At 37.3% G+C, this 22,071-nt stretch overlaps 1 protein-coding gene across 5 annotated transcripts in view; it reads left to right on the forward strand.

Annotated features, from left to right (window-relative positions):
* Nucleotides 1–338: 338 nt before the first annotated feature.
* Nucleotides 339–22,071, forward strand: part of AP1S2 (adaptor related protein complex 1 subunit sigma 2) — a 28,706-nt gene continuing 6,973 nt past the window's right edge. For 2 of the 5 annotated variants that reach the window (XM_033108645.1, XM_033108654.1), the window contains exons 1-4: nucleotides 344–575; nucleotides 2,688–2,866; nucleotides 10,536–10,644; nucleotides 11,518–11,655. In XM_033108645.1, coding sequence (XP_032964536.1) covers nucleotides 2,688–2,866; nucleotides 10,536–10,644; nucleotides 11,518–11,655 — 426 coding nt within the window. In that variant the 5' untranslated portion in view covers nucleotides 344–575. Of the gene's footprint in view, nucleotides 576–2,687; nucleotides 2,867–10,535; nucleotides 10,645–11,517; nucleotides 11,656–16,659; nucleotides 16,755–22,071 lie in introns of all 5 variants that reach the window. The other 3 variants (XR_004423235.1, XR_004423234.1, XM_033108668.1) reach the window with 3 other exon arrangements.

Here is a 22,071-nt window from a genome sequence, read left to right on the forward strand (position 1 = left end):
TCCGAACTCGAAACTTGGCTCTTCGCAGTCCAAACCTTCCCTACCCCACACAGCGGGGTCGACAAAAAGCACCGGAGGGTCGACAAAGGGCGCCGGCCGAACGCTGTCTTCCCGCCGCCCAAACAGCCAGGGAAGCCCACCGCGCGTCTCAAAGGCACACCCAAAAGTGCGCAGGCGCGCCGGCACCCCGCAGCCGCTTCCGGGTCACGTGGCCTGGCTTCCGGTCCAGACCACCCCTCTTGGTAGAGACGCGGCCAATCGGCTTCCTCGGGCTGCGCGGTCAGCTGTGCTGCCTTCAGGGCCGTTGGTGACAGCCGAGCTTCTTCCCGCGCGTCTCCCAGCCCGCCCCTCCGCTCGCTGCAGCCCCGGCTCCTCCCTCGTCCGGCCCCCGGGGCGGGGTCTGTCGGCCTGCCCTCCCCTCGCCGCCTAAGCCTTCCCTTCGCTAACCGGGTCCCCTCCCCACAAGCAACACGGCTTCTCTTCCACAGCTCAGCGACAGGGGCTTCCCCTCAGCCTCAGCCTCGGCCGTTGCCGCCGCCGGCCGAGCCTCGCCGCATCCGCGGCCTGCGGCCGCCGTAAGTCCCAAAAGGCGAACAGGAGCGCCGGGGACGGGGAGTGGGGTGGGAGGGTTGGGCGCGCCCCCAGCCGCCCCGCGAGCGCCCCAACGACCCCACCCCGCGCCCGCCTGGTCCGCCACTGGGGCGCGGCGCCGGGCAACTCACTTTTCTCGGCGTCCGCGCCCCAGGATGAAGGGGCCAGTCACGGACGCTGCGGTGGCCCCGCGGCACCTGTGGTTCCGGAATCCCCTCAAGTTTTGCGGGGCATTTTCGGGAGGGGCCGGGGGCGGGGGCGGGCGAGGACCCTTGGCGCTCGCTGCGCGGCGGCGGATGCCATTGTCTGCTCCGCTCCTTTCCTGTCACCTCGCCTGGGCTCGGTCAGTGATGGAGTGCGGCCCCGTGGGGCGGTGGGGAGGCACTGGAGACGGCCGGTCCGAGGAACGCTGGCCCCGAGCCCGCTCCGTGGCTGAACCCATTGTTTTTAATACCAATCTCGAGGAATTGAGGTGGCCTGTGATTTGCGGCAAAATCAAAGCATTAGTTTTTAACAAGAGGGAATGAATACTTGTGCCTTGCAACCGAATATCGTCCCATATTAGCACATCATTTATTTTGAAGAGTGAATTATTTATTTGTCCTATAAAGTGGTAGGGAGAGGGATACAGGACCCTGCTACAGACAGCCTTGAAGCCGATATTCCTTTCGAAAGCAAACCCCCACCCCTCCTGGTCACCGAGATCCTGGAATACGGGTCTATTTTCCAACTTCTGATAACGGGTTTGCATTAAACGTTGTCCAGTTGATGCTTTACTTGCCGTCCCCTTCGAATGCCGCTGTCTTAACAGGACTTGTATGGGAGGCACTTTGATATCACGAATATTGTTCGTTAATTTTGTGGCAGTGAAGCGTTTTAAGTGAGGTGTAATAAGACAATTTTAACTTTAATAAAGTTAAATTGCCGCATCATAAATTTCTAAATGTCTTGCTGATGCCTGTTTGGATTAATGCAAAAAGCGGCAATAATTTCTTAGCGAGATGTAGGGCCCATTTTATTCTAAATTGGTTGTGTAAATTCTTCCACCCCCATGTTCAAATTCAAGATGGTGTGGTGAATATTAAGAATCATGCTGGATTCTTATTTTCAGTAACACTATTAAAGGAACTTACAATAGTTCAAAGAAAAAAAATACCTGTCTGGATTCTACTTTTAAATTACCTCTGTAGAAACAATGCTTATCTGTTTGCGGTTGAGAAGACCAGTTGAATTACAAGCTTTTCTTAAAGATTAAACATGTAGATTAATCAACAGATTTTATATACAAAATAATTTTAAATGTAAAATACACTAGAATTCAGCATCCATTCCATCTGTAAATGCTATGTGTTTTTTTTAAAATGAAATATTTCGTGTAATGTCTCTGAATGTGTGTAACTCTTATTTTGGCTTTTTAAAGGTTTATATTCTCTTTCATAATATTACATTGCCACTTCTTTATGATGTGCATATTTATGTTGGAATTTTTAAAAAGATGAGAAGAGATACTTAAAAATTAGGCTTTTATTGAGAAAAATGTGCGTTTATGGGATGTTTTTTCTTGGTTAATATTTTAGGTCTTGTTTTGCTTAAAACATGTTAGCATAAACCGAAGAGAGCATTCCAAGTGATAGTAGTCTGTCTACACATAATTCATCCTGGAACTAGAACAGCCTCAGGGTAAATCTCCTGTTTCTTTCAAATGCACCTAAACCAGTTGAGGTCAACAATTCTCTTTTGATGCACATGGAGAGTGTGGAATATAATATAGCACAGGTAGACAATAGTTTCTTAAATTGCAAGTTAATCTTTTTCCTCAAAATTTTCACTCCAAGTTAATGCCTGTGTTTCTTATGTTCTACTGACTCCAAACTTAGGTGGAACAGGGTGGAGTGGGGAGATTTGCATTTGGTGGGAAGATCTTTGTACAAGAATTTCTTGCTACTTTAACTGGCTTAGAAATGTTGATGACTACTAATCATTTGTCAGTTAAACACCCTGCCCTCCCAAAGCTTCTCTATGAAACATGTTATCTTAATCTTAACTTTATTGTATCAAAGTATTGCATGTAATTTTGTTTCTATTTATCTTAACAGATGCAGTTTATGTTGCTTTTTAGTCGTCAGGGAAAGCTTCGACTGCAGAAGTGGTATGTCCCACTATCAGACAAAGAGAAGAAAAAGATCACAAGAGAACTTGTTCAAACCGTTTTAGCTCGGAAACCTAAAATGTGCAGCTTTCTTGAGTGGCGAGATCTGAAGATTGTTTACAAGAGGTATGATTTTTATTTCTCAGAAAGGTGAAATAGCAGAATCAAATGTGTTTGGTCATTTGTAATGTGGAAATTGCAGGCTTTTGAGAGATGACATTTATAAATAAGGATTAAGAAAGATTTAGATGAAAACGGTTTCAAGTTAAAGCTTTGTATTTTTAAAATAACTGTTTTGATTGATTACCCAGGCTAAAATGATAAAATCACAGAAGTAGTTTTAAAACTAATTATATAATTAAAGCATAAATGATTATTCATGCTTAATCATCTTTTTAGAAAAATTCAATGAATTCACTCCTTTGCAAGGGAAAATAGGATCAGTATTTTAAATTGTGTGAGTAATTCTCTAAATTTAGACAAGCATTCACCCCCCTTTCCTTTTCCCCCAAAATCTATAAAGTAATGGCTGCTAATTGACATGCCTTTTATCTGACTTTTAGAATCTTACTTATAAACACCTTGGATACATAGACCATTTCAGTCATATAGATGTTTAAAAATTTTGTGCATACACAGGATCTCCTTGTTAGTAGTGTTTAATTTGAAGTAACACTTGTTGCTGTGGTGGAGGTGTGATTAGATCTGATAATTTTGCCAAGAATAGATTTAAAACTTTTAATGTTGCAGAATGATTCATAGATATGCTTTGAACACTAAGCGTTTTTTAAAATGCTATATATCTTTATTAGTATCTGAACTCTTTTAATACCTTAAAATAAATGTCTCAAGATTGTTCTAATCAGGTTACAATAAAAATAATTACTTTGTTTCTTCGCCATTTCTGTTCCCTTACGAATAATTTACTGTATGATGCCAGGGTTTCCACATAGGAAAAATTCTCTTCTGTGGGGGATGTGCAGGGAACTACCAGTATGAGCTGTCAGGAGGATTGAAGAGAAATCTGGGTTTTACCTCGGCTTCCCTGTATTCTACTCCAAGTATAAATGGGGTTTATTGGGGAGGGGGAGATGGCAGAGAAAGTCATGGAGATTATGGGTCATAAAGAATTTTTTAAATACCCTAGACTCCTCTTTACAATAGAATGAATTTAGTCATTTTTGGGTGGTTTCAGATCCAGTGTTTGGTTTAGTACTTGAGAAAAATCAGAAAAATCGTAGCATTTTAGAGCTGGGAGATGTCTTAGGATAATCTAGTTAAGTGATTTTTTTTTTTTAATTGAGGTAAGATTGGTATATAACATACTACTTTTCAAGTGTTTTTTATTTTTTAAGCTTTTTGCACCAACGATAGAACCTTAAATGAAACAAGTGGAAGTGGAGGCGCTCTTGCGAAATCAAAATTGGGATCCTGTACCCCTACTCAGTTGGCCTCTACCCTCTGCATAGGAAATGGTTCCTGAATTTGAAAACCGCTACAGTTTTATTTAAAAACCGAGAATTTGGAAGAAGTGACTTGTCCAAGGTCATATGCTAGTTAGTGACTGACAGGGGCTAGAACTCAAATCTTAAGCATGGAGACAAAGATTTTAAACGGGGACAAAAAAGAGCAGATTTGCCTTTCTTAACAGATCCTTGTAATTGGAGAATGGGTGGGGGAAGGGCCGAGACAGCCACCTGAGGGTCTGTTAGGAGATTGCATGCATTATAATGAGTTCCTGAAGGAAGACCTCACTGTGGGCTCAGCAGGTGGAAAGAGCTGCTAGCCAGCTACGTTTTATGAGACTTGGTCACTGCTGGAAGTGAGAAGTGCAGTGAAAGAAGGGGAGGAGTGGCAGGAAACCACATTTCTGGGGGGTGAATGGTGAGCTAGTAAAGATAACTTTGAGATGCTTCGTTTTCTGGGGGTGGGCGTAGACATGGAAGTCCGGGGAGGGGATTGGGCATAAAGTGTTAGATCCCCAACATTCCAGCTGCAGGCAAGAGAGAGAGGATAAGTACAGGGTCAGTAACTTCGGGGAAGAGGAGTTTCAAAAATAATGTTACCGGTGCCAAATGTTGCATTAAATTCAATTAAAGTCAAGAAAGAATCTATTACATTTTACAGTGAGCATTTCATAAAATGTCCTTTGTCGGAACATTTTCGGTTGAATAGTAGAGACAGAACTCTCGAAGAAATGGGGTGAAGTGTGAGGAGGTGGAGACATTTAAACAGAGGTGGAGACTATTTGGAGAGCTTTGCTGTGAAGGACAGAAGAGGTAGTAACCAACCACCCATAGACATCAGAGTGTGGGACAAAAAGGTCTGAGAGGCTTAAGCTTATTTCTAGATAGGGGAAGGAGTCCCCCGTGTGGAGGAGGAAAATATCAGCAAGGGAATCAATCCCATGGAATCGGAAGGAAATGGCCTGTTAAAAGGAAGGAAAGAAAGCACTAGTCGGTGTTCCTGTACACAGCATTGAGCCCACCCATGTTGGCTGGCTTTTTCTTTTAAGGGCTATAAAGGGCAATCTAACATGACTCTGATACTTGTGTTAATTAAACTCCTATAAAACAGCTTTATTAAGATAAAATTCACATACAAAAGCTAGAATTTGTAGTCAGTATTTCTGTGCATCCCCCCCATTTGATACTGAAAAGCTCATCTATTGTACTTAGAACATATTTTTTGTTGATATAAGCGGGTGATTATTTTTCCCTAGTTCAGCTTGAAGAGAGGTCCTTTTAAGCAAAAGAATTACCGCTTAGCTCCTGAGAAATTCTGAATTAGCACTTTTGCTGTTCGGATCAGCAAGTGATCTTTGTGTTCCTTCCTGAAGTTGTCTCAGCCACTGTATCCATCCGGAACATTTTGCATAAGATAATATAGCTGGAAAGACAGACTGAAAGTCTGGGGACTTGAGTTCTATTTCATTTGTACCATTAGCTAGTTTCGTGACTTTGAGCAAGTCATTTGGCCTTTGTTTCTTCATCTCTAAAATGCTCTTGAAGATCCCTTGAAGACAGAATGCCGTATGCTTTTTGTTTTTGGTTCCCATTTTATGCAGCATGTTACGGAAGCACTGGATTAAAGTCTTAAAATTAAAAAATACGTACATCTCCAAATTACTAACTTGAGAATTTGTCAAAGAGTACTATGTTGATTTTCTTTACTAACAAAAGAATTTTTAATGACATACCAGTGGGTATTGAGAACAGTTGCATTCACCCACAGTCAGCTGATATTTAGCTGACTGCAGAGAAGTCATGTGTTTTGAACATAAGAATAGGCACTTTCAGATGTTCTCTGAGTGCCAGTAATTAGAGTAAGCCTTAATCCACTCTGCTAAAAATAACCAAACATACCTTCTTACTAGTCTATTAATTTTACTTCAGATTTAGACTTACAAATATGCACTAAGAGAACAAAATGAGCTCATTGAATTTTTAAAATCCATTTGGTTCTAAAAATAAGAAGTACACTTCAGGTTCTCTTGGTAATCTTTTACTACATCAGTATAACAATTTTTATCTCTCCCTCTTTAAAGCTGTTAAAAGATTGCTTTGAATATATTTTAATGTTTTCCAGGTGCAGGATTACTTTATTGAATACAGTTCCTGGCTATAGTTTTTAAATATAAAACTTGGGCTCTAGTGTCAAATTGCTGCTGCTGGGGAGGTTGCTCAATTAAGCCTGAGTACTGTGTAATAATGGTATCTCTCTGGAAGGGTTGTAAGGATTAAAATGGTAGAATATGCAAAAGCCTTAGCTAGTATTCAGTACCTCAGTCAGTGAGGACTCAGTTAATGTTACCTGTTATTATGCTTCTGTTTCTTCCCTAAGCTTTCTGGAAAGTGGTGCCTTATAATCCTGAATAACTAAATGTTCACCTACAATGAAGAATTCATTTAATTTGATGGCTATTTTTCCATTCTGAGAGCAAACATTTAGATATGCGTTGTGGGGGTTTAAAAAATATTACTGGTATAGGGGTGTAGCTGGTTAGCTCAGTTGGTTAGAGCGTGGTGCTAATAACACCAAGGTTGCCGGTTCGGTCCCCACATGGGCCACTGTGAGCTGCGCCCTCCTTAAAAAAAAAAAAAAAAAATTGTTGGTGCTTAGACACATCAGTCCTGATGATGTTTAAATTAAGATTTCCAAATAATTTGTACAATTTAGGACCTTTGACTAGCGTTTAAGTGCTATTTATTTGTAAGGAGAGGCAGTACCATGGATATGGAACAAGAATGGTTGCAAGCATTAGATTGCTTAACAGTAGCATCAAAGAAATCTTGAAATTAAGAGGAATTTTACCCAAAACTGATTATTAGTGAATTCTTTCTAATGGAATTATTTAGCACTCTGTTCATGTTAGCTAGTCATGTCTGGTTTTTAATCTACCATTTTTAATGTCAGTCCCTTTAATGTTTAGTTTTCTTAATTCAGGGAATCTTATGTGTCATTTGTGTCAATTTCCCCAAATTCAGAACTCTTATTTGGTGAGCATGGGTTAGGGAGGATGGAGAGTTGTAATATCCAATTGCCTTGTAAACAGATAAACAAAAACATAGGGTATTGCTGGGAAAGAGAGGAAGCACTTTGTTCCAGTTGGAGGTCCTTCATGGTAATAAACGAATGCATTTGAATGCCTCCTCTCTAAGACTGAAGGAGACCCACGATTTTAAATAACTTACTGAATGTAGAAATCAGGTAGAATGGGCACAGCAAAAAGTCTTGCTGTGTATGACGAGGGAGTCCCTGGTGGGAGATGGAAAAAGGTCTGGAGATTAGGTTTCTTGTCCCAGTATAACAAGTTGGCAGGCCCGTACTCTTGGGCCTCAGATTTTTGTTTTTGTTTTTTCTTCCATTATCAAGGAGGATAGTGTTTGCTGTTGGAAAGATCAAATAAGATGAAATGTTTTTGATAATATTGAAATTAGTAGACTGTTGTGTAAATACTAGTTATTCTCATGCTGAACAGCAGGAATTCACTGAATTCCAAAACTTAGATTGTGTGTGTATAGTCTTCCTTTAATGTTGTGGGCATTATGAGCATTCTTATCTTGTATATCCTTTTCCATTAATGCTATGAGCAGTAACTGCCCATTGTGTTTTCTAAAAATCACTTAAGTGCTCTTCAGTGAAAATTACGATTTCAATTGAAATTAGTTTAGACTGTCTTAGGTTTTTATTTTGTTTCTTTTAAAAGCCTTAAATACACTTAAACTGATTGAAAAATGCTCCTTTACTCCTCCTCAAAGGACTTGGTCATCATTTGCTATGCCTCGAAGATTGTATATTGATAAGTTTTAGTTTTCTTGGGTTAAGTATAACCATCTGCTAGAATCCTAATTTGGGGAAGAATATGAGTTTTCCAACCTTATTTCTTCTTCAAGGGTGACTAATCTAAACTTCAGTTTGACAGGGTAGAATTTGAAAAATTGGAGGGCAGTTCTCAGTTTTCCCTGTTTTCTTTCTTTAACTTCTGTAATAACTTGAAATTGTTGTTATTTTCTTGGGGATTATTCCACAATCTAGAAACCTCCTTTTTAAAAATAATTCTACTGTGTTTCCCCAAAAATAAGACCTAGCCAGACCATCAGCTCTATTGCGTCTTTTGGAGCAAAAATTAATATAAGATCTGGTATTATTTTGTATTATATTATATTATAAAGACTGGGTCTTATATTATAGTAAAGTAAGATCAGGTCTTATCTTAATTTTTGCTCCAAAAGATGCATTAGAGCTGGTTGTCTGGCTAGGTCTTATTTTCGGGGAAACGGTATGCTGTGAGAAGTCAAGACAGTAGTTACCCTTGGGGATGGGAAAGGCTAGGAGAAGGGCTTCAGAGATTCAGTAATCTGTTTCTTGATCCAGGTGCTGGTACATGGGTGGGTTCACTTGGAAAACTCATTGAGCTATACATTTATGACTTGAATAATTCTCTGTGTGTATATGATGTGTGATCACAATATGGTGAATGTTTAAATAAAAAAAATTATTGCAGTAAAAGACACATTGCTATTAACCACCCTCAAAATACTCCCCCTCACTTCGAACACACTTGTTCTATTGTTCTTGCCACTTTCTGAAGCAGTTCTGGAAGTCTTCTTTCATGAGTGTCTTTAGTTGCGCTGTCATGGCTGCCTTGATGTCCTGAATTGATTCAAAACATTTACCGTTCATGGTCATTTTGACTTTGGGGAAGAGCCAGAAGTCACATGGTGCCAGATCCGGTGAATAAGGTGGATGAGGACACACCGTAATGTGTTTTTTGTGTGTGTGTTTTTTTTTTAACTTAAAGGAAACATATCAGTTAACTTAAACTTTTTTTTTTTCTAATTTTATTGGGCAATATTGGGGAACAGTGTGTTTTTGAAGGGCCCATCAGCTCCAAGTCGTTGTCCTTTCATCTAGTTGTGGAGGGCGCAGCTCAGCTCCAAGTCCAGTCACTGTTTTCAATCTTTAGTTGCAGGGGGCTCAGCCCAGCATCCCATGGAAGGAATTGAACCAGCAACCTTGTTGTTGAGAGCTCGCACTCTAACCAACTGAGCCATGCAGCTGCCCCTCCAGCAGCTCAGCGGCAGCTTGGCTCAAGTCATTTTCTTCAATCTAGTTATGGAGGGCGCAGCTCACTGGCCCATGTGGGAATCAAACTGGCAACCCTGTTGTTAAGAGCTCGCCCTCTAACCAGCTGAGCCATCCGGTCGCCCCCTGTAATGTTTTTATGTGATAGAAATTGCCATACCAGAAGCGATGTGTGACACAGAGCCTTTCCGTTGTGATCACAAAATATGGTGAATGCTGCTGCTGAGTGCCATCCAGTGGAAAGGCAGGGATCTTCAATGTGGGAAGCGGTATGTCAAACCTTAGTAACTGTGTGTGATAAGTTTCAACTTGTTTGGTGCAGTCAGTCAGGTGTGAGCTACAGTTGAGAGAAGGTGTGTTTTCAAGTGTGCCATAATTCACCCTCCACCACTACAGTGCTCCGTGTCACACATCGCTTCTGGTATGGCACTTTCTGTCAAATAAAAACATGGTGTGTCCTCATCCACTTTATTCACTGGATCTGGCACGATGTGACTTCTAGCTCTTCCCAAAGTCAAAATGACCATGAAAGGTAACCGTTTTGAATCGATTCAGGTCACCAAGGCAGCCACGACATCGCAACTAAAGACACTCACCAAAGAGGACTTCCAGAACTGCTTCAGAAAGTGGCAAGAACGATGGGATAAGTGTGTTCGAAACGAGGGGGGTGTATTTTGAGGGGGATTAATGTATCTTTTACTGTAATAAAAAATTTGTTAAACATTCACCGTACCTTTTGATCACACCTCATATTACACTTCAATAAAACATTCCAGAACATTGATTTCATGTTGACAATATCTTCAGTAAGTCCTTCAGTTGGAGAGTTTACTTTCTTCCCTGTTTACTTGTAGTTTGAATTAGTCATGTAGTGCATTTTGTTTTAATTAAGTAAACTTCAGAACAACTTGGGTCAGCTATGTTTTGGAATCTATATAGAAAAGAGCCTGAAAGGAGGAAGAGCAAAATAGTCTTTCTAGATGGTGTGATAGAGTGATTATTTGTTTTCTTTTTTGTGTACTAATACTTTTCAAAATTTCTGTTGTACATATACTACTTTTGTAATCTAGAAGAAAAATAATCTGTACTGTTGTAAAAGAGGAAGCAAACTGTATAAGCATGGGGTCTTTCACAATAGGATATGAAAATATATTTAGGAGCCATGATTATAAGGTAAAATTTTTTTCACATTTGTTTTTTATCACAGATATGCTAGTCTGTATTTTTGCTGTGCTATTGAGGATCAGGACAATGAACTAATTACCCTGGAAATAATTCATCGTTATGTGGAATTGCTTGACAAGTATTTTGGCAGTGTGAGTAGTATTTTGTTTTAGGGAATTAAATGCCATAGTTTTTAAAAAATCTTTTCTGTAACAAGTTTATTATTTGATTTTCTTGGAGATTCTTACTATTTGATAGTAACTGTGGGAAAGGGAAGGAATAACTCTATTTCTTGTCAGTGTGCCTAGTCAGTTAATTGATAAAATTACTTGACCCCACAGACCTATTCATTTAATTATGTTGGTGAGAATGAGGTTTAAAATAGTGGAATAGAAAGGAGTCCAACTGCAAGGATTAATATTCTGGAAATGCTTTGTAGAATTTAGATTTGGTTAGCAATGATAATAATCATGTTACCCAGGAATTATGTATTTTAAAAGATCATTTTTTACAAGTAGAAAAGTTGCCCATGTTGGGAGCTTGCATAGTTGGGTCTTACTTACCTTGTAGGCATTGTGTTTTCAAGTACAGTAGTATCTCGGTTTTTGAAATTCTCCATTGACGAACATTTTGGTTTACGAACGTTGTAAACCCCGGAAGTAAATGCTTCGGTTTTCGAACACGCCTTTCGAACACGCCTCCGAAGTCGAACACGTCCCATGGCTTCCGCTCAGTGCAAGATCCTGAGGCCTAGCTGTCGGCTGTTTTTGAACGTTTCAGAACTCGAACGGTCTTCCGGAATGGATTACATTTGAAAACCGAGGTACCACTGTACATGAGATTTGAAAATTAAGCTGACTAAATTAATGATGCTTAGTTAGCAAGACTGCCATTTTTAGATAGAATTAAGATGGATTCACTCTGATTAGATTTTATTCACTACCTGATAGTTGATAAGTATCTTTTGGTTTCTTCAGTTTTAACATTATTATTATTGTTATTGATTATTATTTTTTGCTTTTCAGGTGTGTGAACTTGATATCATCTTTAATTTTGAGAAGGCTTATTTTATTTTGGATGAGTTTCTTTTGGGAGGGGAAGTTCAGGAAACATCCAAGAAAAATGTCCTTAAAGCAATTGAGCAGGCCGATCTACTGCAGGAGGTAAGTTACTTGGAGTTCTCTTGACTAGATACTAGCATGCTTTGCTCTTGCTAGGAAGTTTCAGTCATCTTTCATTCTTACAGTTTCAGAAATTACTCTGAAGCATGCTTGGCATGTAGTGTCCATGTGCAGTTTATTGATTGAAGTATGTGTCGGTCACGTCAACTCAGTTATCTATGGATGGGGTCATTTACTTTGAAGATGGTCTGTCATATTGATGGCCCATCTTGGACCTGAAAACACTAAAATCTAAACATTTACAGGACAAACTAAGAAGGGAAAAGATTGATCAAAAGTAACAGTAATTTGAGAACTCTCCATCCATTGTTCTGAATTACTTGAGATAACCCCTTTTCTCATTAATGTAGATAGATAATCAGGAGTTGACTGAGATTATGGCATTTTCATTCCAAATTGGTTCATAATTTATTTTCACCTCATGTCCATTAAGTGCAAACGTAGCCAAGCAAATGATAGGGTTGTAATTACACTTTTTGTGTAGGGACCCTCTAGTTTTGTGTTAAGAAAACTAACTAAAAAGTATTTGCATTTCTTTTTGCTCTTCTTAGATAACAAACCATGTTCTGTCAAGGGCTACATTCTTACTTGCCTTAGTTATCACCAGAGCCATTAATAAGCCCCCTTTCCCTTTCTAATTTCTACAGTTGTTCTGGGTTAATTGTATATTTGATGCTTCTGTACCTTTGATTTCTGAAGTTTAAAATTTCATAGTGAAGGCTACCTTTTTCTAAAAACTTAATGATACCTTAATTCAAGTACCAAGTTGAATTATGCTTTAGTGATAATTGTGATTTTTTAGCAAACAAAAAGCTTGTAGCACAAGAAGGGGACTGACTGGTCAATATAAAAATAGAGTATGTTTTCATTAAGGTAATTGCCTTTATTATTTTTTTATTAAAGCTTGAAATCTTTTTTTTTTTTAATTTCACTCATCCCTACACCCCTTTCCCCCTTTGCAACCATCAGCTTGTTCTCTATATCTATGGCTCTTTTTCTGTTTTGTTTTGCTTAAATCCATTTTTTTAAAGCATTTCTTTTACAACAGAAATGTGAACTAAGAAGAAAAGTAAATCTTTTTCTCCGTTATAACTTCTTAGCCTTTGATCTCTATAGGGAGAAGGGGTGGCTCTCTGTAATCCTTCTGCATCAGTCACTGACTGGGTCAGTTGTGAGGACTGTTCCAAGTTGGGATGACATCATCTGGGACATACATATATTAAATATGAGACAATGCATTGTACATTTAATGACAGGTGCCTGCAAAAGTGAAGCATTTTGTTGGCTGCCCTGATGCCACTTCACTGTTCAGTAGTGAAGTGAGCACAGCCCCTTTTCATGTGCGTACAGTTTACCACGGTTGTTTATTGATTGCAAACATGTCATTGGAAAGAATTTTTTTTTAACCTTAGGTGTGCTGATTACAAGCTCATAATCTACTTTGTAAAATTGCTTTTAAAGTTAGCACCTCCTTATTTTGCTGTTCACTAATCAGACTTTTCTAAAAATTAGGTCAAAACCAGGATCAGGAATTGGGAATTTTTCATATTTGTCCCTTCCCTTTGATCAGTTTTGTATTTCATGATTATGGAACTATAGTCTGCATCAGATCCTGCTATTTCCTCCCAGTTATTTATAATTTCCTGATTAATTATATTTGGCTTAAAACATTTCTAAAGTTATTGAAGTTCAGCTTTTAATTTTAATATGTTTTTTCTGGAGAGTAATGTTTAGGGTACTGATAACTGCTTGTGTCCGGATTGTTTCTTTAAACTCTACTGAGAAATTGCTAGACTTTACAGTATGGCAAATAGTATACTAAGTTTAATTTATAACATGTATTATATTTAATGTACTAAGGGGTAAAAGGGTATTATAAGTCAATATTTGTGAGAGACTGTGTGTGTTTGTGTGTCTGTCTCCTATTGAAGTATTTTAATAGTAATGTCTCCCCTTTTTAAGTAGTATTTTTATATTTTTAATTGGGGAAAGTAGGAATGGAGAGAGAAGCATAGGATGTCTGTGGTCCCATGTCAAATTCTCCTTATCCCACCTCAATCTAGTTAAAAAAAAGTTGACTACTGTTAATCAGTTCCTTGTCTTTAGAAGAGAGCTTTGGGCCTATTTCTCACCTGTGACTACCTTTACATTGTTTTGTACATAAACCAACGTGATAGCACGTTAAGACATTTTCTATTCAGTGGTCCGAGTAAACCATTTTTCTTAATTTAACCGTTCAGGTTTTGAGAAGGCAGAAGGTGGTTGGTCCATTCTGAATTTCAGGTGAAGGCCTTTATGAAGCCAAGCTATAGTCTGTATGGGGTGGGTAGTAAGGCTTCAGGTTAACAGGTTAACCTGTTATTTAGGTTCTTCACCAACATACTATCAAAAAAAATCTAGGGATGACAAGGTGCTTGTTTCCTAAAATGGATTCATTTGTATGTTGATACGTGTTTACATCTTGGGGAATATTTGGATATTTTGTTCCTATAATAATGGTGGAATGAGAAAAAGCAATTCTACAAGCTGCTAAAAAAGTTTTTGTTTGGACACCATGACGACAAAAAAGAACTATGATAATTATCAGCTAATGCTTACTGAGCACTTAGACATGAAGCATCTTATGCTAATTCTCAGGATGCCCTGAGAAAGGGTCATGAGCCTTTTTAACAAATGAAGTAAAGACTCTGTGAGGTGCCAGTGACTGGTCCGAGGTAGCAGCTGGCAAAAGCAGGATTCCAAACCCAGATCTGCTACACTCCAGAGCTGTGTGAAATCTTAATTGCTGTGCTCTGTCGTACTCCCCACCCCCCACTCGTGTGTTGTCTTGGTATGTATATTTTAAACATTCTGTTTTAGATACCAGCTTCTGTGTTTCTCAGTAATATAGTGAAAAAAATTCATCATTCTCCCGGAGGTCCTTCTGTATTGAAGAGAGTAGTTTTCTAAGGCTGATGCCATCTTTTACTTTTAAGATTGGAAATTTTCATTGTCCAAATTATTAATAGTTGAAACTTTTTAATTGGATATATAGATATAAGTAATATTTTTCAAATAATTAATTAGTTGTTGGATTTATCAAAACACCTGGATCTTAAGTAGGTTTTTTGATGAATGTCAACTACAATTATATATATGTGTGTGTGTGTGTGTGTGTGTGTGTGTGTGTGTATATATATATATATTTATAGTTACAAGAAGCGGAGTACAGCATTAGGGATAGAGACAGTGGAAATGTAATGGCTGTGCGATGTCAGAGCGGTAGTAGATAGGGGAGGGGGGTTGTCACTGTGTGAGGGATATAAATGATAAATGTCTATTACATTGTTTTGTGCACCTGAAACTAATAAAAAAAAGAAAAAAATTAAGTAGTTTTTTTGGTCTTATAATCTGGGGTATAGGATTCACTTAGTCTATGCCATGAAATGATTTTGCTTACAAAATTGTAAATATAGCTGTAAAAACACTTATATAAATGCAGCCTTAAATTTGTTAAAGTCCTAATTAATTGATTTTAATCTAGTTTTTCATATACAGCTGACCCTTGAATAACACGGGTTTGAACTGTACAGGTCCACTTATATGCAAATTTTTAAAATAAATACCTGTACTGTTTTCGATCTGCCATTGGGGTGTCCACGGATGCGGAAGGCCAACTGTATGCATTGATCCTACAGCATTTTATGGAAGGAACTTGTGCATCCTCGGATTTTAGTATCCACGGGGGGTCTTGGAACCAATCCCCTGAAGATACTGAGGGACAAGTTAAGTTTTTGGGGAGTCAAAAGTTATACTCGGATTTTTGACTGCATGGTGTTGGTGCCCGTAACACCCTCCCGTCCTGCCCCCCCGCGACACACACACACACACACTGATTATTCAAGCGTCAGCTGTATTGTGATTTTTCTATTTGGTGTGTCAGGTTTTTTCCTTGATTTATTTTTACCGTGTTTCCCCAAAAATAAGACCTGGCCGGACCATCAGCTCTAAGGCGTCTTTTGGAACAAAAATTAATATAAGATCCGGTCTTACATTATATAAGACCTGGTGTTATGTTATGTTATGTTATGTTATGTTATGTTATGTTATGTTATGTTATGTTATGTTATGTTATGTTATGTTATGTTATGTTATGTTATGTTATGTTATGTTATGTTATGTTATGTTATGTTATGTTATGTTATATAAGACCCGGTATTATGTTATAGCATTATATTATATTATATTATATAAGACCGGGTCTTATATTAATTTTTGCTCCAAAAGACGCATTAGAGCTGATTGTCCGGCTAGGTCTTCTTTTTTGGGGAAACATGGTAAACACCAAAGATGGCTTTTATCCAGTTTGTATAAAGGTCATGTAATTTGTTTCGGTAGCCCTTCATTTTATAAGCAAACAAAGCAGTCAGTCAGTGGATAAAGTAGATTTTCTATTAGCATATTATAGTTAGTTAAGGGGACATAACATAAATATGTACTTGAATAATAATTGCTAAAATATTAGACATTGTGATTAATCAAGATGTCTTTTGAATTTTACTTAATTACTTGGCAAACAAGGATTTTAGTTTTGACGTTTCTAAACCAAACTCTGTTTATTCCGTTTGGTATTTGGTTTTATGAATACATAATTAGATATGGGGGTAAAGCCCAGAAAAATTGGTGTGTTATCCAATTTTTAATGTTTGACTATTGGAATTTAAAACATGTTTTCTTAACATGCCACTGGTACTTAACTTGATTCTTAAATTATTAAAGTGCAACATGCTGAGATTACTAAATTGACATTCTTTGCGGTACTTGGAACATTTTCCCCCATCAGTTAAATACCTATTTTAAGCTAGACTTTGGGGGAGGTGTGTGAGGGGGAGTGGTACAGTTGGATTTATTTTATAAACATACATACAACAACAAAGGAAATACAGAGTGCATTTTCTTTGTAAAGTCAGGCACTTAACAGTTTTTCTCTGCTCCTTAATTTTGTAGAGCCAGAATGAAGAATGGGGAGGTTTGTCTGAGGATATCTTATGATAAAGAGCAGTCTAAGGCTTTAGTCCCTTTGAGCCCCAACTTATTTATTGGTAACTACTAAATTTACCATTTTTGTGGCATGGATGAAATGGGATGTTATGCAGACTGTTGCACGTGAGATGATATCAAGTCTTTGCTTGATTCGTGAAGATCAAATAGTTAAATACTGGGTATGGGGCTTTAACCCTCAGCAGTAGGTGCATGACGGTGTTGATCAGCGCTTTGAGATGTGTCAGCCTTTCTTTTTTATACTAACAGCATCATTTTGAAATTGTGGGGGGTTTCCTTTTGAGCTTTGTTTGCTGTTGGTATTGTTTCTCACTAAAATAATATGAGAAATGAAATATAAGTGAGGTACCAAAAGCAAGCGTTACACTCGTGAATTTGCTTCTACTTCGAGATGATCCACTTTATGAATAGATTTACTGGATTTGCAGTTGTTGATCTGCCTCATCTAGAAAGTGGTGCTCTATGGAGAGTTAGTGCTGCTAAAATTGGTATGTTTTACAAGTGCTGGGGCCGCATGATATATCTTAGTACTATGCAACATCTTTCTGGAAGTAATAATAAATCTGTTGGAATGCATAAAAATGGAAAGGTAAGAATCTTATGAGAAAAAGTGATTTCTTTAAAAAAATGAATCTTTTGTATCTTAAAATTATTTTAAATATGTACTTCTTGAAGTATTTAATAACATGCCTTTTAATATGAAGTTTGGGGTTTTTTAAATTAAAATCTTGCTAACTAAGAATATTTGGGCATGCTAGTCAAACTCAAGAATTACATTATTTTAAAACAGTTAGATGCTTTCAAATATATGCAATAATAAAATTTAACAGGAGAAAGCATTTTGATATAAATCCTCTTAGATAAACTGCTATAATTCCTTTGTAATTACCATTGTTTGTGTTAAAACCTTTAAGCCTAAGCCTTTTTCTTTTAAATTGGGTTAAAAGTTAACAATGCTGTAGTCTTTTATGCCAACATATTTTAATGTTTTTATAGGTAAACTTGATTGGGGTTTGCTAGAACAAATTGTGGGTAAGTGAGGTTTGGTTACGTGAATGCTTGAAATGGAAAAATACAGAAGAGCAGACACAGAAAAAAACGGAAGGGAGAACAAATCTTGCCTTTGGCTTTACATTTAATAAGAAACACTTTGGCCAACGTCCTCGGTCACTGGTTTTCAGGTTGTAATCATTTTGCTGTATGTTTATGTGTTTTTTGAGCTCTCTGATTTCTTTGCTTTTCAGAATTTTGAGGATCCTCCCCCCACCTTGTTATTTGATTTTAACCCAAGAGCCAACTCTTGCTACTCTGGGCTATTTGTAATAATGAAAAGTTGGAATGATTTAAAATATTCAGTAACTGTAATTCTGATATTCAAAAGTATTTGGCAAGAACCCACAGTAATAAATACATTTTTATATCACAATAGTTATATTTCCATAAACCAAGAGAAAATTTTGTTAAATAATACTCTTATTTCTTGTTTTGCAATTCACATTTCTATTCTTCCTTTTTTCAATGCTGATCCTGATTTACTAAATTGATTGCATGAGCCCTAGGATTGGGGCCTACAGAGAGCATATTACTAGATGTTGGTGATGATTTTTTTCTTTGAAAAGTACTTCCTGAAAAATTTCAGGGTTTGAGTTCTTTTTTCTCTACTGACACATTGTTTTCTGTTTCCTCTGTTGCCTTTTTTTTTTTTATCCCCATTATAAAAAAAAAATTACAAATACAGGCAGGCACACTACAACATAATCTTACCTCCCAATCAGAGACAATTAGATAAACTCAGTGGTTCTCAACTGAGGCGGCGGGGCAATTGTGCCTCCTCAGACACATTTTTTTGTTTGTCACGGTGAGGTGCTACTGGCATCTAGTAGGTTAAGACCAAAGATGCTGCTAAATATCCAATAGTGACCAAGACAGGAATTATCCAGCCTCAAGTATCAATAGTGCTGAGGTTGAGAAATCCTGGTTTAATTTAATACCACGGAATATATAAAGACTCCATTTACATTAAAGACTGCTATATCTTTTCAATATAATATATAGTCCAGAGTATATATGACTAGCTGAAAATGAATCAAAAGTAGAAGGGGAAAAAACAATCTTAAGAATTATGAAAGGAGGATAGATGTGCTTAAGAACATGTAAATGGCTGTAAAAATCACCTCTGATTCACCAAAATTACTTTTACTTGATAACTAGTACCTGGGGAGATAAATCTATGGTTGACTTTAGCACCTTAACCCACAGCAAAGCTTTTGGGATGTCACTATGTAATTCAATTTCCTCAACAAACACCAAATCTGTTAATGTCTATTAATGTAATTGAGTTTTTACCTGGAAGTAGAATTGAATATACCCTGCAGGCAGTTAGAACATTTTTGAATTTTCTGCTCATTTCCCCATCCACTTTAGGGATTTGATAATTTCTTAAAGGAGAACTGAACTAGTTTAAATGACCAGAATTTGCATCTATAGACTTTTACTGCATATCAATTTTGTTGGATTGTTTTGTACCAAATTACCCTTAAAGAATTTACTTAGTAAAGATGTTTAGAGTTTGAATATTTGAAATTCAGTAATTCAAAGAAATCTTTTATGTTTGGAAAATCCTGATTAAATTTAGGGCCTTTCAAGTTATGATCCAAATGGAAGATCAAGGCAAATACAATACAATTACCCTAAAATATGCTTAAAAGTATTTCATTATAGTCTAAAGTTGTATTTGCTAATTTTTCTTTTTTTATTTAAAAAGTACAATTAACTTCCAGAGAAAATAATTTATCATAAATGGGTTTTAGAGCTGGGTTTATAAAGATGTAGCTAAGTTATCCTCATCATTATTTTTAAGACAAATTTAGAAGACAAGTGTAATAGAAATAGATCAGTAGCACAATAGAAAAAGACAGCAGTAGAGATGAATAAGTAATTCACAGACGAAAAAAGAGACAAATGGTCCTTTTACTAAGAATATAAATTAAAATATCAATTAGACCTTTTTTGGTTTGTTTCTTGGATTGGAAAAGATGAGAAAGACCTCTTGTTTGCTGTTTGTGAGCACTTGCATTCCATTTTGGAGGATTAGTTTGGTGATATCTATTAATGGTTAAATGTGTACACCTTTTGACCCATCAGTTACACTTCAAGGAATATTATCCAACAGAAATATACAAATGTCCTAAGACACATGCTCAGTATAATATTAAGCCATTGGAACATAGACAAATACCTATCAATGGGAAGTAGGTTAAGAAAATTACAGTATGGCCATACATGAAACCGTTACCTATAAAAGAAATGATCAATTTCTATGTAATGATATGGAAAAGATACTCAAGGTGTATCAAGTGAGAAAAGATCTAGGAGCAGGATGTTAACTTAATGGTATTCTGAAAATGTTCAAGCCTCCCCGCTTTTCTAGAAGTGTAAAACAAGCATGCATTATAAGTGTATTTATAAGTAAATTTTTTTCATTTGTAAAACTTTTTGAAAAAATGACAATGTTGTGTGACTAGAATAGTACATGTACATGGTGTTGCTCCATTAGGTAAAACTAGAGTAGAATTTGCTAAAAGGAAAGTTTCAGCAGGTAAAGTGAAGCCCTTGTATGCTCCTGACCATTTTAGACGCTAAACATCTGGTGCAACCGTATTGCTATTGCCACCCATTTCTAACTTAATGAAAACAATCACTTGGCTTTCCTAGTGCCTCACAATTGCTTGTGAAATAAGAGTGACGCCATGAGCCCTCTCATCTAAAAGGTACCTTATACGCCGTAAAGTGCTTTCAATTCTTCTCTTTTTATTCATTGCTAAAAATAGATCTTAGTGCGTTTGGATACTCTCCGGCCCTTTGGTCTTCAGCACAAGAAATAGGGTTCCAGAGTTGAGAGTAAGGACTTTGTCACAGAATTCAGTGAGGGGCAATCAAAAGGACCACTGCATTCTAGAACATGAAGGACAAAGGATACTACCTCGTAGTGCAAAGAACAATGAAGCCCTTTGACAAGGAAAACTGGAGTAGAGCTGTAACTTCAAATTACATTTATTTTTCATTAAATATAAATTATTTTCTCTGACTACATTGTGTACTAGAAAGAGAAAATCAGAGAGTAGGTAAAGGGAAAAGTATGTCTGGAGGGTGAATGCGAGTGGAACAAGCATTGGTCTTGGGCAAGATGAGTTTTCTTCCTCTTTTGTTAGGAGGAGATAATGAAGTAAAGCTGTAGATTTTTTTCCCTCCTGAGTTAGGTGAGCGAAATTGAGAATGTTGTCATTTTCTTGGCTTTGAGAAAGCTACATCAGCTAGTGGAGAGTTGCTGGGGACTGAGGAGAAAGAGAAGAGGTAGGAAACTTGAAAGTGTTGAGGGTTTGGAATAGATTTAATGGAGAGCAAATCAGTGATGAGCAAAATGATTGAAGGCCCGTTTCAGGTTGAAAATAATAAATGCCGAATCTTTATTCAAAAACTAGGTCTCCAAAGAATCTGTACTAAGGACAACTTTGTGGTTTGTATTTGTTTAATACAATTGGATTAAATTTTTTTTTCTTTTTTCATTCTGGCCTTTATTCCCACGTAATCTAAGTCACTATTTTAGTGTAGTAAGAAACTCAGTTTGCTGGGTAGTAGAAGATAATAGGTTCTAGTTCTGCACAAGGCCCCTTGTCTGTTATGACAGACTTTACTGTCACCCTCTGCAATTCTTAATTAATTATTCCATGACTCATAAGATGTACTGGTGGTATTAGGGCCCAGAATACTGGAGTTATATTTAATCCACCATAATAGTTTCTTTGTATGTAAGAGAAAAAAATAGCTGGGTTAATTCTGGGCATTCTATTATTTAGTTAAAAATCATTAAGGCATTTATAGCATAACTTTTTCAGAACCTAACAGTCTAAACTGGGAAGTTATTTAAAGCATGGTATGGCAACTTAAAAGAATATATTGTGGTAAAAGAATACATTTGATTTTGTGCATTTTAGAGTTTCTTTTCTTCTTGAAGGATGTTTTTTCACTAATGAGGGTTTTCTCTCCCCGTGAAGACTATTTTTCATAACTGATGAATGCTAATTTCTTATTTAAGTACAATAATCTGGATCATTGGCTGTAAAGAATAGTTTGGTTTATCATCAACCCTTTCCTAAAGGTAGTAAAAGGTCTGTCACCTTTGAGAATTGTTCCTATAGAATTATTTGTTCTCTTTCATATTAACTCTCTTCTGGGGAGGAATGGCTGTGTACTCAGCCCTATTTGGGGAACTATTTCTCTCTTAATGGGCGTAAACTCTCCGTGGTTGGTTTTTACATGGTGTGCTATAAAATTTAAGAGAGGAAACAAAAAGATTAA

This window comes from Rhinolophus ferrumequinum, chromosome X, assembly GCF_004115265.2.
Source record: "Rhinolophus ferrumequinum isolate MPI-CBG mRhiFer1 chromosome X, mRhiFer1_v1.p, whole genome shotgun sequence".
NCBI lineage: Eukaryota > Metazoa > Chordata > Mammalia > Chiroptera > Rhinolophidae > Rhinolophus > Rhinolophus ferrumequinum.